At 41.0% G+C, this 16,158-nt stretch overlaps 3 protein-coding genes across 3 annotated transcripts; 2 read left to right on the top strand and 1 right to left on the bottom strand.

Annotated features, from left to right (window-relative positions):
- Window positions 1-664: 664 nt before the first annotated feature.
- MELLADRAFT_41039 (uncharacterized protein) lies at window positions 665-3,911 on the bottom strand (the record flags this gene model as incomplete). The annotated part of the gene is made up of 23 exons (XM_007418585.1): window positions 665-776; window positions 845-949; window positions 1,029-1,081; window positions 1,151-1,166; window positions 1,229-1,305; window positions 1,387-1,420; window positions 1,492-1,551; window positions 1,611-1,670; window positions 1,745-1,831; window positions 1,917-1,992; window positions 2,056-2,080; window positions 2,142-2,192; window positions 2,264-2,298; window positions 2,380-2,470; window positions 2,553-2,566; window positions 2,643-2,797; window positions 2,929-2,971; window positions 3,040-3,102; window positions 3,175-3,191; window positions 3,264-3,372; window positions 3,456-3,569; window positions 3,649-3,662; window positions 3,739-3,911. 23 exons carry the CDS (start codon window positions 3,909-3,911, stop codon window positions 665-667), a joined length of 1,584 nt encoding a protein of 527 aa, XP_007418647.1.
- A 4,274-nt stretch (window positions 3,912-8,185) lies between these two features.
- On the top strand, window positions 8,186-8,934 carry MELLADRAFT_113858 (uncharacterized protein; the record flags this gene model as incomplete). Its single annotated transcript, XM_007418613.1, has 4 exons — window positions 8,186-8,217; window positions 8,252-8,570; window positions 8,591-8,725; window positions 8,818-8,934. 4 exons carry the CDS (start codon window positions 8,186-8,188, stop codon window positions 8,932-8,934), a joined length of 603 nt encoding a protein of 200 aa, XP_007418675.1.
- Window positions 8,935-9,233: 299 nt separating this feature from the next.
- On the top strand, window positions 9,234-12,453 carry MELLADRAFT_69583 (uncharacterized protein; the record flags this gene model as incomplete). The annotated part of the gene is made up of 9 exons (XM_007418590.1): window positions 9,234-9,270; window positions 9,414-9,878; window positions 10,389-10,605; window positions 10,636-10,874; window positions 11,053-11,220; window positions 11,300-11,449; window positions 11,534-11,943; window positions 12,014-12,148; window positions 12,235-12,453. The coding sequence occupies 9 exons, from the start codon at window positions 9,234-9,236 to the stop codon at window positions 12,451-12,453; spliced, it is 2,040 nt and encodes a 679-aa protein (XP_007418652.1).
- Window positions 12,454-16,158: the final 3,705 nt, after the last annotated feature.

The following is a 16,158-nucleotide window of genomic DNA, read 5'->3' as shown; positions in this document are numbered from 1 at the left end:
TATTGCCAATTACCACTGTTTAATTCTGTACTCCGATTAATTGTGAGTTTGAACTTTTACTGTGGTTTCAGGTCCATTAATGCAGCACACATTTACTGTAGTATGCAATAATCTCTGGCAACCAAACAGGCCCTAAGTCTCTTATTTAGAAGAAGAGTAGGCTGAAGTGCCTCTGGCTATCTTAATGTGATAGCTTGGGTGCTGACAAGATCTAAGCTTTTCTTGACAATCAAGAAAACAAAATTTACAAGAGCCAAAAAATAAGTAATCACATATTTGCCAAACAATGCTCCCACAATAAATATGTTCCAACTTCTCATATGTGTATGATTCAATCATTTGTTCCACATTGAATTTACTGTACAAACAAAACCCTAAAACCAGTATAAACATTTCCAATTTTTTCAAAATAAAATTTGTTGAATTCTTTCACATTATAAAATTCCACACTTTCTCTAAAAGATTCCTTGCTGGAGGTTCATCCTCTTCCACTGTAACAAAATGATACAAAAAAATTAACAATCCAGTCTTTGGTAAAGAAAATAGATTTCTTACTTACCACAAGATTTGCTGCCAGTATCTTTTTCAAAGAGGTGAGAAATTTGATTGATGTATCCATATGTCAGTCAACAATCATCAATGATATGAACCAGTCATGTAATGATCATGACTCACCAAAGTCCATACTTCCTTTTGGTACAAGACTCGAGCCAGTCTTCCAAGCATGTATTACAGCCATTGCTATAAACACAACAACTGGAAAGTAACATGTGAAGCTGTATTCACAGGATACTATCAGCCGATTCATCCCAAATATTGCTCAACATGCAATATCAAAGCTTACAAAGTTTCAAACTCCCAACCACCCTTCAGGAATACTCTAAAACCATTGGTAAAGATGATGATGACACAGCACACAAGACCACACCAAGCAGCCTTCGGTCCGAGTCTGTTATTTAGACAGATCATACCAGGTGATCAGTGGATATGGCATGAGAACGGAAATCTCGTAAATGACTCGGACTTACGGAGATCGATACGGAAGCTGGGATTTTTCGTACTTTTGTACAATCATACCAGACTGATCCACAAAGCACAATTGGATCCAATCAGTTTGTTGATAAAGAAGAAATCATCTTATAAAGCTCACATGGAACCGGATATACCTATAAGCCCGAGGAATGGTAAGAAAATATCACCATCCAACAAAAATACTAAATAAACTCACGTGGCAAATATAGAAGCCCAGACTATAAGCCCCGTGACCGAGGTCATATTACATAGTGCTCCAAATACTAGTCCGATCTGAATACCCGTGCATCATGTTTTATCATCTCAGCTTGATGAAAATTGCGAAGCAAATCCGAGAAAGATCCTGTGACTCACCTTTCCTGCATCCGCTGACATCAAAGCCAAAGCGCTATTTCGGAAATGGAATATCAATACACCGATCTCGAAAAACATCAGAGAATTGGAAGCGCATATACACACCCCACGGCAATACCGGCAAAGTAGCAATAAATCGGTACTCCGTTCGAAGTAAGCTTAGATCTATAAGCAAAAAGTATCAATAATTATGTCACACTCAACATTAAACTCAGGCTACGCACAGAAATCGTGGGGCGCTACCAGCGAGACTCATTCCATATAGAGTTCTACTGGAAACATATCTATGAACAAGAAAAGCATTTCAAATACATAGCTGCTTTTATTTCTACTTAATAAGCATAGGGAGAGCACGCACAGATTTGAGGATGCAGCAGACCACGCTGAGGTGAGTAGCGCGGCGTTGATGATGGAAGGAAGTCCCTTGATTCCTGCTTTTTGTACACTGTGATTGAACGAGAAGATCAGATATCCAACACTTTGAACGACACAAAACTCCCGAGCAGGTCATTCCAGGAAGAGGAACTTACGCGATTACAAAGGGTGACTTCGCTCCAGTAGAATCTGATAGCAAGAGTCTTCGTTCATTGGACGGGACAAGAACAGCTACATTGCGGATTTTTTGATCAGACCACTAGAGAGAATTGCAAAAAGAGATCTTGCACTAACAGATGACTGCTGTACCAACCACATACTGAAACATAAGACATGATCAGCTGTGAATGCCCTCATCAAGATAAAAAATACGAACTCACAAAGACTAGAACCCTTCCTAAGACACGCTTGATAGCTTTAGGCATGTTTCTCTGTCAAAATGAACCACTTTTCAATGAACACATACCCATGCAATCTCACTCAATCCGCATGGTGAGCTTACCCTAGGATTTTTGGCTTCAGCTGCTGCTATGGCAGCTAGAAAGAAGCAACAAGGCCAGGAATGACATACAGAGAGTCAGAATTGCAATAAAAGATGATCTATCTGATCACACTCACTGGTTTCAATTCCAATGTAAGAGAATGCAGCAGTGATGAAAACAGAAAAAAATCCACAAAAGCGACCAATTGCTCCAGGTACACCCTTATACTGAAAATAGTTTTGAGCCTTCATCAGAAATAAATCCGCACAGGAGAATTGGAAATAAAATTAAAAGGAAATCCCGACTCACCTGGACAAAAGGGCCTAAGAAATTGTATTTAAATAGAAACAAATCACTCAGAACCTCAACCAATGCATGATTAATGCATTATGAACTCACCTGGATCTTTCCAATAACGAAACCCGATGCGCTCGCCAGTTACTCCTCCCAAGTCTAGTATGATACCTAGGATTATCACGCTCACGATGGTGAGGATCTTTATGCTACAAAACCAAAATTCCATCTCTCCTGATTGCCAGAATTTGATAGAAAGCCTTATGAGGTTATCTTTCTTCTGAGCGCGACTATCATATTCATACAAAACATACCATAGACTCTCGCGCCACTGATCAAATAAATGTCAGTATTTGAATCTTGATGATCGTGAAGATTGAAATACGCTTACCCCAGATTGATCAATGCGACTCCAACTAGGAAGATTAATATCCCTGTTGAATTTAAAATACGAAATAAGGAGTCTGAAGAAAGAACGATAAAGCAGCTGATGATCACTGACAAATCGCCGGATTTATTCTCGTCGTCCAAAACCGGATGAGTATGGCACAAGCGGCGAGTTCAGCTAAAATTTTGATTTGCCAAGTCTCAATGAGCTGTCCCAATAAATTACAAGGCAATGCGAGAGTGTTCTTACTTGCAAGACAGACAGACCTGTGATCGCATTTTTGAATGTACATCAGCTAGAGTTTTCTTTAGAAGATGTATGCGATTTATTCTGCTCACCAAAGATACCAATATGCCCATCCAAGTGCGAAACCAAGACTTGGAGAAAAAAATCGATATGCTAGCGCCGTATGACCTCCAGCAATTGGAAGATGGCAAATCATTTCACCTGATCCAAAGAAATTGAGTACAAAAAATTAAAACCACTCTTCAATGGGGCCCATTCACAAATGCTAGAACACTTTTTCATACCTAGACTGCACATTAGGGCCCAGGCAAGGATTCCTGTGAAAGCATATCCTAAAACTAATGAGGCAGGTCCACCGTTCGACAAAGCTGTACCAGTTCCTATGAACAACCCAGTGCCTATGAACGTGAAATTTCGTATGGCATCAGTACATTGTTTCAACCGATCCTCAAATTTGAGAAATTGATCATCTTTTACCTATTGCACCCCCACTTTTACAGACGAGCAAGATCAATATTTCTTAATGGGTATGAACTAAGTAAGATTGAGACATAGAAAGTGACAAACATTGATATCATCGCCACATGCCGATTCTTCAATGTACGAGGAAGGTTGTTTTGTTCGCCAGAGATCTGTTGACGTTCTAAACTGCCGCCATCTTCCTTTTCCCTCGAGTTTGACCTACAACTCTCAAAAGCGATGGTTGAAATCGTATATTTTGGCAAACTTGGATCGTTCATCTTGGTATCGGAACGGCGTGTTTGTTTCCGTAATTGAAAGAATTAGGTCTGGTTAGAGCGCTTCAAGAGCTTTGTATCACGATGGCAAATGTACAATATATGCAAAGGTTTCGGTTCTGGATCAAACGTAAGGAAGATAATCAGAGTGAATATCCGCGGTAGTGTGATATGGTGTCATATGAGGTCGTCTTACTAAAAGATCTTGATGCTGATTCGCAGAAGCTCACTTATATGACGATTGACCTCCAAGTCACGATATTCCAGAAATGAGCGAATCTTTTGTTGGTGAGCAAGATGGTGACTTGAAGATACAGATGTCGCAAAATTGAAGTCTTGAATTCACCATCTGCTACTCTAACAATAATAGAAAACTATCTTCTTGGGTACCATGCCTCATACCATTACAAAACAATGACGCCTTCGATAAAAACTTGATGACTGCTGATTCGGGCGATCACACCATCTCAACTTCTGTTTTCGTCATACAAAGTCTTATTGAGTAAAATTTTGCTTAACGAATTGCCTAAACAGGTATGAGCTAGAGTATCGTTTCCTATAATGAAACACCTGGTATGAACCAGCGGCTGCGGCTCATTGCCAAAATCGATCACTCACTAGTCTACGGACATTTCACGAGTTTCGCACTTTAGAGGCTTTCGCATCTTTTTTTCCATCCTCTAATCGAAACCCTCTTCGGTAGTCCCGGATTCTCCGGCGTTCCCACCCTCTTGATTATCATCCCGGCAGTCATAATTGTATGCGCCATCAAGCAGACTTCATCGGGATGATCGGATTTTCGTGGTCCTCGTTACGATATGACGGATGATCTTGCATTGTGTGGGGTCAAACCCGATGTACTTCAGGCAGAGAAGCAGCATACTGCTTCGAGCTTGATTCTTACTACATTTGCAAGCATTCTGATGAGGGATTAACACCAAATCATGTTATAAATGTCGAGAGAAGTCTGTTATGACTTGATACGCAGTCTCACCTCGGCGGAGCTCTTTCCGAAATTCCAACTGATTTCATATCGGAGAATTGACACGCCCCCTCAATGCTGCGTGAATACAGATGTATATCTCACACAAAAACCAGCAGTCACACAAGGTTGCCCAATGCCATTGCCAATGAGACAAAAGTGGCTCTCAAACCTGACCCAGTTTCAAAAAACCCAGTTGACCCAGTAGAATTTTTGGCTGGGAGCTGTCAACAAATTTCAACTTGATACACAAAGTTACTGCCAAAAAGCCCACTGGGTTAACTGGGTGTTTGAAACCCGGGTCAGGTTTGAGAGCCACTATCTAGAGCTTGCATCATCGTGACTCTATGGCGCTTTGAATCACATTGTATTAGGAAGTCATAAAGATTGCTTGACCTGAGATCGTCCTATCGATGTTTCTAGGGTCAAAAGACGCAATATGTTTACTGACAATTGGCGAAATTCTATCAGTCACTCCACACACTTTCCTATCTCATCACTCAGCTCTTTTCCTTGATTGCACATTCTTTGGCACACAGTAGTCGCAGAGTGTAATGATCAAGAAAGAAAAATCTAACACTGTTCAAACCCTTAACTTTGCTTCAACCATTCTGCGCGCTAGCCAAGTTAAGAAAACTTGATTCATGTAAAATTTGTTGAAGATTTTTCCTAACTTTGGGTTTTTGGGCTTGTTTGCTTGTTGTTCAAAATAACAAAGAGAATCATGGCCTAGTGACGAGTAGAGAGGTTCCTTTTGGCAATGTAAATGAGCTCTAGAGTTGATGTGGTGTGGATGTGGGTTAATTGTTGGCTTGACTAAAGTCCCTATACATAGTCAGACACATTTTCCTCACAAGCTCGGGCGTCTGGAGAGGTACTGTAACACTTATCTGTCAGTCTTGGTGGGCCAACAGGGGTTTCCCTATCCAAGTTTGGCTGGGAGGTAATTTAAAACCAATCACTTGTACTTTGTCTCAATCAACCCCTGTTCCTAATTCAGCTGGAGCTACCTGTGTCTATTCTTTTCCAATCTGTCTATCCAGATTTCCTGGATCTCACTTTCAGCTCTCTCAAGAACAAAACCAAGACTTTGGGATTTAAAATTTGGTGACTGCATCTTTGAAATAAAATTTAAAAAGGATCTAGTCTTTCTAGACAACTAATTCTCCTTTCTCTTGCAAGAGGATCAATAAATGATTCATGAAATTTCCACAGACCACAGTTGTTCATCTTGATGTTCTGGAGATTTTGTTTTCCTCAAGAATTGTGTGTTGTACCAAATACAGAAGATGCAATACTGTAGATGAGCAGGGCCTTTTGGATGCCTGCTTGCACACCAAAACTAGCTGATCAGTTGCAAGTCGCAGTCCAGGGCACCAAGCTTGCAAAGATTAAAAAAGCCCTGCCAGAAATTGTGACTTGAAGTTGTGTTAAGTTGGGGTTAATTGTGATGAAAATGCCAAGCTCAACTAAGCCTCTCTTCTAATGCACTCATGTCTGCTCTAGGAGAGCGGATTATGACTGAAACTCCAGGTTTGGATTGAGCACAGCAGATTTTCAACTAATTTTTCTTGGAATTCCATTGTGAGGGCTCTAGCCAACACCGCAAGCACTATGCAACGCAATGGATTTTGACCTGTTTCCATTGTGTTGCGTATTCAGCGCAATATCACACTCCACAACCACTCCGCCATGAGATTGTTTTTTCTATCTCAAGGTTGCGGAGCGGTAGGGAAAATATTGCCCTGAATAGCCATCAAAAAACAACCGCAATTGTGGTGTGTTTCTGAGCAATGGGTTTTTTCAGCCCGGGTTGTGGTGCTCTGGCACCACAATGTATAGTGCTGCTATTGCGGTGCCAAAAATCACTACGCAGGCGCACTGCAAGCACAATGTGGTGTGGTGCGCTTGCAGTATTGCTCTAGCAACACCTAAACCGCGCCTCAGATTTCCCCCTTATCAACATGAAATTTTGAGGTGTGGCAATTTTCTGCCACATGCAGCTCTGCCAGTGCTGCAGGCGCAAGCAAGCGCAGCAGACTTTTGAGTTGCTTCACAGTGTCATTTTACTAGTCACTGGCTGGCCAGTGAGTTCCATTCACCTCAATCCAATCTCAATTCAATGCCAGTTCAATATCAGTTTGACCTCCAATTCTGTTTGAGTGGGGGATATGCATGGGCTGCATAATCACTCAAACCTTCCAGACATTCTGACACGTTCATGTGTGGACATATAACACTTTATTTCAGTTAATTCTGGAAGGTTGTTTGTCTGCTACTCTAGGCCAAACATCAAGATTGGATTGATATTGAACTGATATTGATTTGAGATTGGCTTGAGGTGGTTGTACTCACTGGCACTGGCAACATTTTTACCTTGGATCTCTTAAACCAAGGTATTCTGGGATTGAATCCAAGCCATTTTGTGGCCCATAAGATTTCCTTGGGTTGAAACCTTGGACAGGATTTATCTGAGGATTTTCATTCAATGATGCCTCAGATTTCTCAACCCGAGGCACATATGTTGGCAGTGAGGCCTGCCAGTGAGTAGTAAAATGAAACTGTGCTTGTGCTCTGCTTTGTTAATTTATCAGGGAAGGGCAGCAGCACAAGGCAACACAGTGCCCGTGGAGAAGGCCCCCGACGTCGGGGGCCCAAAGCTCTTGCGCAAAAGTATGTAAAAAACAGTGATTTTTCTGTCCAGGCCAATTTGGAACGCTGAGCCTGCCCAGCTTTCCCCATCCTCAGCATCTAGACTCCGGCATTGACCTCAGGAGCACTGAGCCATCATCTAACTTCATCAACAGTGATGAGCAGTGATGAGCAGGGCTGAGCGGCCCTGCCCTGATTGTATGAACCCATCTGGGATCCGTCAAAACCTGTGCTCAAGGCCACTACCGGGCAAAGACACCTGTTCCCGCAATTCCTGTGTGTAGATTGGGGTTGGAGCTGTGGTACCCAGATCTTGAAGAGAGTACCTGTCCCAATGCCATTCTTACAGGATTGGATGAAGATAGTGAGAAGAGTAGACCCAGGATCGCGCTAGATCCCATATCACGTTGGAGAGCAGTAGTCGGCACTGATATCAGAGTATGTTGTCACTTTCATGTTTTAAAACAATAATAAACACGACAAGCTGATAAATGATCATTCCTACTCTCAACAATCTTGATCACAATACAATCTCACGATCAAGAGTCCTAAACTTACACCCTACGTGTATCAAGTACTTTGTATCGTAGCTCACGGCAGAGAGGCAGGTGCCACGGTCATTGAACTGGTCGACAACTAAAGCATGACCAGAAATCTTCATTCCATTTCGTCAAGGTTTTAACCATGTGGGAATCGTGACAAAATTTAGAGCTTATCAACACAAAGCTTGGACTAATCGAGTCGTTCACAAGCGATATTTGGCTACTTCTGAGTGGTATAAAGATTTTTCGAAAACAGATAATCCAGCAAAGACAACACCTTCCACTTCATCCTTGCCAACCTCTGGCTTCAATTTATTTCTAGACGATCCCTTCAACTCTTCGAATCTTAACATTAACAATCAGTTTGGTGGGTTTGGTTTCAAAACTCAATTTCATGGAACAAGTACTTCTACCGCTGCTCAGCTAGGAACTCCTCCTCAAACAATCCAAAACTTGATCGGTTCTGAGAATGAAACCGGAATGAAGGTCAATCAGAGGAAACTCAGGAACACCCGCCTTTGTCTCCTATCACCGAAGAACATTTAGCTGTCAATGAACCTCTGATCCGATCAAGGATTTGTACAGTCCTTAAACCCAGCGCTCATCATACTATGATTCATGCTGATATTATCAAGGCAATTGTACGTTTTTTTAAAATTTCAATCTTGGAACCCAACGTGACAAAAACTTGACAAAAGAAAAATCAATATGATTCATTGTTTTTACTACCTAGGGAATTGCAGTTCCTTCCAAAGATGAACGTAGACGACTTAATCGACAGATAGATGCGTATATCAAACGCGGCTTTTTGGAAAAAGTGGCACCCCTTCTTCGACTCGACAGTCATTAAGACCTGCGTGTTCAACAGCCAATACCGTAACAGTCACAGTGGAGTCTAATGATCACGATGAGGAAGAGAAACGGAAAGTTGCCCCGGCTGCAGTTCGCAACCGAAAGAAGCAAAAAAGTACTCAACAACCTGTCATCGATCGGCTTGATGGTGATGAATCTCAACCTATTGTAACCAAAGCTGCTGTGCCCGCTGAGTCATCCCAACCATGTATTTCTCAACTTACAACAATATAAACCTCTTCAGAATGTCAGCCATCGACATCCACATCTTTGTCGTTACCGGCCAGTCCACCTAAAATGATACCTCGAACCACAAGATCCTCTGCAAGACTGGGTAAGCCATTGATTTCTTACCTCCGTGACTTCAGCTTATCACATGAAGCGCATTTCATCGCACTTATATACTCTTGGATTCTTATAACATAGTGGTCGGCTTGTCGTCATGAAACCGTCAAAACTTAACAACTTTGAATCGAGAACAACAGCGATTAGAAGCTATCCGATTTGCCGGTGGAATAGCAGAAAAGACTCAAGACTTGGCAAAAGCAGTCAGAGATTTGGCTGGTCCGGGTCAACAAGTCAGTGCTGCGAATCCTATGGATAGTAGGACTCTCAATACTACCCTATGGGCTCTTCAGACTCGAGGCGAAATAAAGGTGACTACTGTAATGGTGCCGGATGCGATTGGGAATCCAGTCCGACGTTCAGTGGTATACTTGGCTAGTATTCCTTTAGACAGTCCGGAGATGATCAACTGGTTGGAGGATTTACAAGCTCGAGATCATATCTTACAAAACCAAGCGCTAAATGTACCTACCAGGAAGCCAGTTGTGAGAGATGGCCCGCTACCTAATACTAATGCAGCGAGGAGAGAGATGAGGAGGACACTGGTTGATGCTTCAGAGGACGCTCTACAAGCTATGTTCAAAAATCAATGGAGATGTATCGCTCAACTCTATGGTTATTAAATGGGACGAGTGGCGCGGGCTCGATCTTTACATCTCTTTCTTTTAAAGTCATTTGAACAAGATTATCAAGAGAGTACTTGCAATTTGTTTTTCAATGGTCAATGTCGTATTTTTGCCTGTGGTTTCCTCTTTCAAGACTTGCCTTTGGAAGTTTTTAATCAGATAGTACCGATCATGTCTCAAAGTGATGAGTTTGAAGCTTATCGAGTAACCCCAGGCGCGATGCAGAAGCCAATGAGTCAAGTACTCCCAATATCCGACAAATGTTGAAGATCGCAATTCAATCTTCAAGAAGAAAGGTTTACGAGGCGGTGGAAGTCTTGGTCCATCTCCGTGTCTTAATCCCCTTGAGAAAGTCAACAGAACCCACAGAATTCTTTAGATTGGTACCAAATGCCGAGAAAATATATTATCAAGCTTGTCAGATGAACATGACTGTTGGGATTTTTAGTCTAGCCAATGAAGCCCTAATTCATAAACTTAGTCAATCACCTCCAAAGTCCACCACCATCACTCGCCAAGTGGCCGCTTAAGAATGTTGATGATGGAAATCGGTTTTGGACAAAACTTCATCGTGCTTCACTACCCGATCCAGAAGCTCCACCGTTACAACATACATTTGAAAGCTTGAATGAAAATGATCAATTTAGTGCTTTTGCTGACTCGCATACATTACTTCAACTGTTGACTGATCAATCGAAGTGACATAATGATGTACAATTAACGTGGAGCCAAAGAGAACAAGCTATCAGATTAAATAATAAACACAAAGATCCGCCATTGGATCTTGAAAATGATACGCAAGAAGTCGAACACCTGGCTCGAATTTCATGTACAACTCCGGAAGCATTTAAAAAGACAATTCAAGCCACTAAGGATTTGGCTGGGAAACGAAAGGCCAAGAAAAAGCTACGTAAGAAGGAATTAGGCTCTGACGCGGAGAATAATAAATTATCAGATGAAGCTGCAAGTAAATTAGCACAAGAAAAAGCAGGAAGAGTCTCAGCGGCCAAAGCTAAAAATTTATTTCAACAAAAAGAAGATGATTTCAGTTCAATAAAAGAAAGACAATGGGCCTGAAACCATTCCTTTGAATAACCAACCAAAGGGAACTCAAAAGCCTGGACAATTACCTTTACTAACTTCAGTACAAGCTAAATTACTCAAGGTCAAGAAAATCAAAGTGGCACCCAAGCCTCATTATGACAGGGGAGCTTTACACAAGTTTCCAGAATGCCCTTTGAGATGGAGTGCAATCACAGCACACGCTATTCGACCTCATCTCCAAGTTGTGATAGGACTTCGACCACCAACAAGTAAGTTTTTCTCTGATATGATATTGAAATCAAGGCGTGGTTTGATGTTAATGATTTGGATGATTTTTGGTTACTTTAGCTATAAGCGTACCTGGGAAACGAACTCGTTTAGAATGGTCAGACACATTAGATGAATTCTTAAGAGATTTAGCAGCCATCTTAAGAGTTCGAGCTTATGCAATTTGTGCAAGTTTATGGCCATGGTCAATTGCAACTAATGTTTTTAAAGGTACAAAACAATTGATTTTACAAAATCGAATCCGAAAATTAGAATGAGATATATCAGACAAAATCTATATGGATTTTCTTACAGATACATGGAGTCATTTATATTTTGCAAGACGTGGAAAAGTACCTGAATTACTGGATCCATCTCCTACTATGTCTTTAGTCTTAGATGGTGGTTTGGCTTTAGATTATCTTAGATTGAATATTGATAAAGAATATTTAAGATCACAAGTGAATGTACAAGGAGAAGCAGATGTTCCATCTGAATTTCCCTCACCTGATACATTAGAAGAGTTTTATAAAGTATATCAAATCACGCAGTCCTCTAAGCCTTCTGAAAGATGGGATCAGGTTCATCTCTCTGCCAATAACGTAATACGGGAGGATACAATGCTAAGTGAAGCCTTTTCGATGTGTACAGAATTTTCAAATGATTTGGAGGCCGTACCCAATCAACCGACTAGGCAGATCATGAGAGCATCTGAAGCTATCAAGGTATGCTTATCACATTTACTGATCTACTATCACTTCGCTCTAAAGTTGATGAGTGTTTGTTTCTTTCAAGCTTCTTACATCCACTTCAATCGAAACTTACTCCAAACCAGTCGCCACTTGTTTTCTCTCACATCACGGAGAGAATATCTTGATTGCTGCTACCAAGTATTTGCATTCTATGGGTATGATGATATTTGGGAGTAAGGTATATTACAGGAAATGTCTTCCAGGTTGTAGCTATTGTTATTCGGATAAGTGAGTCCCTACTTTAATTTCTTTAATATGTTTAAGTTTTTACTAATTTTGGATGGAAATCTTGGATTGATCTGCCCACCTGATAATCGAGTTGTCCGACCTTATAAGCTAGATGAAGCAATGGAACAACTACGTTCTCAGTGTGACGATAATTCTGATGGAAAAGTCAACTGGTTTTTATTTGCCACTGATACAGAAACTGCGGCTCTACTACATGCATTCTCTCAAAACCAAGTAAGTTACAAATCAAACTGAATGAACTCTTCAAATTGGATTTTCTGACTAATATCTGATGTTATGATGGGAAAATAGGTGAGCTTAGAGATTGATGTCTCTGTAAATCGAACAAAACGTTGGAAGGCCAGTTCAATATATTAGGGGTATTCAAAACTCCAGAAACTCGTCCCAGAAGTTCCCAGAAGTGACATCCAGAAATTTCTGGGACACCTCCAGAAACTTCTGGATGACACTTCTGGGCTATATTTGAAAGCACCTTTAAGCACATCGGTTCCAAACCTCACATCACTCACATCTCATGGTGCCGCGAGTCTCAGCCCGACGACAAGTCCTGCAAGTTCTGAAATCAGTATCACGCCACTTCCTTGCTCACCCTACGGATGACACACTTCGTCTTTCATCACCACAACATCCCTCAAGCACCTCAAGATTGTTATCAATTATGCTCCTCCTGCCTCATTTACTACCCGATCTCCCACTTACACCAATCACTCGCTTGACTTTAGCTTTCATTCTGAAAAATCGAAGGATTCAAAATCTTGACGACTTTGAAATGCAGATCAATGATGTTGAAATATGGTTAGGCGAGCTCGAGCGTGTTGAAAACCAGCGATACCTCACTTCAAGATCTCTCCGCGATCGAGACCTTTCATACGAGCTCTTCCATGGTCTTATGAACGGTGGAGAGGTGATCTTCATCAAAGTGGTAAGGTCTCATGTTTTTCTAAATCATTTTGATTATGCTTAAAAGTCTCCTTGGATGATATGGTCAGGCGCGAATGAAGAAGGTCAACTTCATTACCCTGTTACGTAAGATTGAAAGCAGCAAGGTGTTTGAAAACTCATCAAGCAACCCTCAAGCACGCGTGGAATTGCAACTCTTGGTTGCCTTAGCAAACATCGGCCTTTCAGGAAATGGAGGACAAGTGTCTCTCGTTGGCCGTTTATTAGGGGTTTCAGGTCAGTGCTTGTTTATAAACTTTTGGGCTTGTTTCCGTTACTGACTTACATACCAATTTCAGATGGCAGTGTCGGAAACTACACATGATTCTCAAACTGCAGAATGAGTATCTTAGCTGGCCTTCGCCAATTGAACGTGTCAAGATCAGGGACGAGATCGCTCAGAATCACCCAGCTTTGAAAGGGTGTGTAGGGTTTGTTGATGGGACTTTAATTCCCTTAGCTTTTGGCCCAGTGATCTGCAAGGAAGATTATTGGACCCAAAAATACTTCTATGGTCTCAATTCGATGATTGTCTGCGATAATTGCCGGCGAATCACTTTTGCGCGCCACGGATGGTGTGGAAGCGTTCATGATCAACGAGTTCTCAGAACGTCGTCGGTAAGTTTTTATGCTTTTTAAAACACCACACACAAGCTAATTGATTGTTTAGCTTTGGTGTCACCCCGGTCGCTACTTCACCGAGGGTGAGTATTTAGTCGCGGATTCTGGATACAGTGCATCGAAATGCACTGTTCCTCTGTTCAAAAGAAACAGCACCTGTCAATTTCCCGGACTCAAGAACTCCTTTAACAAAGAGCTTAGTGAGGCACAAACGGTGATAGAGCATGTCAATGGCATGCTCAAATCACGTTTTCAGATGATGAAAGAGTGCAGACTCATCTTACGAGATCAAAAATCTCAGAAGCGCATGAACGCACTTCTGATGGTTTGTTGCTTACTTCACAACTACCTTTTGGCAGAAGATGAAAGCACATCCTTTTCTTACGGGATTCCTAATCAGAACGAATGCGAAGCTGAGCGATCATATAATGAAGAACACCAACCTGTGGCGGACTTAGTGCTTGCGGATAATGATGATTCTTTACGCCGTGAGGTATTTGCAGATTACTGTGCGATGATGGGAGAAGATGTATGATCTTGGTAAGTTTCATGTGATTTAAAGGGAATAAGTACCATTTGCCATGTTGATCTCATTCGTCAAACTCATCCCTTGTTTTTAATCTCACTTAGGTATTTTTTTCTATGTCGAGCTCACTTCTAAAAGCGACCTTATATTTTCACCCTTTTTTATTTTTTTGGATGGCAAACGTAGTTTGGAAAAATAAGAGAGAAATTTATTGATTCTCACACATAGTTATCTCACTTAGGTCTTTTTTTCGATGTTGAACTCATTTTTAAAAGTGGCTTTTTTTATTTTCACACTTGTTGCCTTTTTGTTATGTCAAATGAAGATTCAAAAAACAAAAGCAGATGATTATGAATCTCACACTTACTTACATTTTCAGAAGTCAATCATCAGTTTGAAAAACTTTTTTATGGGCTCATGTATTCAATCACATTTTGTCTAAGTGAACATCAATCAGCTTTTTTTTTGGTGGAGATCGGTGTTCAAATTGAAATCGAAATATAGCATTCCAGACTTTTATTTGATAAAATTCATAAGATGTTTGCTTTGAAATTTATGGGCAGAGGCCTTCTTGTGCTCGGGGAAAAAGACATTGAGATTGGAAAATCTGAGATCACCATAGAGGACCATTACAATTTGAAAACAATTAAAAGAAAACAATTCGATTACTGGGAATAACGATGAAAGAGTTACTTTGGGCCGAGGCTACTTGATTTTGGAAATGGTGGTTATAATTTAAAAAAAGTAAAGTTATATCTTTGCATTTAAAGAAGGAACCATGAATGCGAAGATAAGAGGTTTCCAAAGGATCAGCCTACACTCAACAAGTAGGATCGAAGTACAAGACACTTACCATTTGAAACTCTCAGCCTTCTGCCAACATATTATCCACCGTTTGTTTTGCTTCTGCCCAGGTCATGTTGAAATTGTCCATGTATTCTTTGTACAATCGTCCGCGCATTGATATGTCTTCCATTTCAGATTTCTTATTATGACTTTCTAGCTCTTTCTCGATTCTGTCTAATTCAAGTTGCTCTCTACGACACTTAAGGTCTTTTGTTTCATCCAGGTTTTTTTCTTTGAAATCGATCTCCGCTTGATGGAAATTCAATGTTTCCCTTTTGAGTTGAAGCTCCTGAATCAATTGCGCATGCTGATCGACTTGCGGAGTGATAGATTTCGTAATTGCATTGGCAAGTTTGTTTGATGAGATGACTTTGGCCTGTCTTGCTTCTTGCTCAGCTAGCATGTGACTTTTCTTAAACTCCCATTCAGCCTCGCGTTCCTCTCTTGATGGCAAGTGACTACTTAAAATAGAAGAAGCAGGGCCCGAATTGACTCGAGCAGATCTGTTTTTTCCACTTTTGGAGGATTCTGAAGACTCGATAGCTGAACTTTTCCGAGGGCAAGCTTGACGAACTTTAGAATTTGTCGAACAAGATGAACTACCTGGTTGGTTGACGTCAGAAATCGAAGTTTTTTCAGCGATGTCTTTCAATTGTTGATTCTGACTATCATTTTCTTCTAGCTCTTCAAACTGTGGGCTTTCAATCGCATTGATGATTCGACTAAGAAATGGATCATCTGGATCACCGCCGTGTTCACTTCGGATAGCTGGATTGGTCTCAGTTTGACTATCTTGGTCTTCAATCAAATCTTGTGAATCATTCTTATTAGGTAAGATGTTATCTAAGACAATCGAAGTGTTAGACTCCAGCACATCGTCAGGCGAATTCGCCTTTCGGCGTCCGAATGCTGCAACCATGTCTTCATAATATAGACATTTCTTTTTAAGAATGGCTATAATCAATCGGACAACAATTAGATGTATATTTGAAAGCACACAAACCAAA

The sequence above is a fragment of the Melampsora larici-populina genome (assembly GCF_000204055.1).
Source record: "Melampsora larici-populina 98AG31 unplaced genomic scaffold MELLAscaffold_97, whole genome shotgun sequence".
NCBI classification, from domain to species: domain Eukaryota; kingdom Fungi; phylum Basidiomycota; class Pucciniomycetes; order Pucciniales; family Melampsoraceae; genus Melampsora; species Melampsora laricis-populina.
Note: the sequence above shows the minus strand (reverse complement) of the source record. Positions and strands in the feature narration are given on the sequence as shown.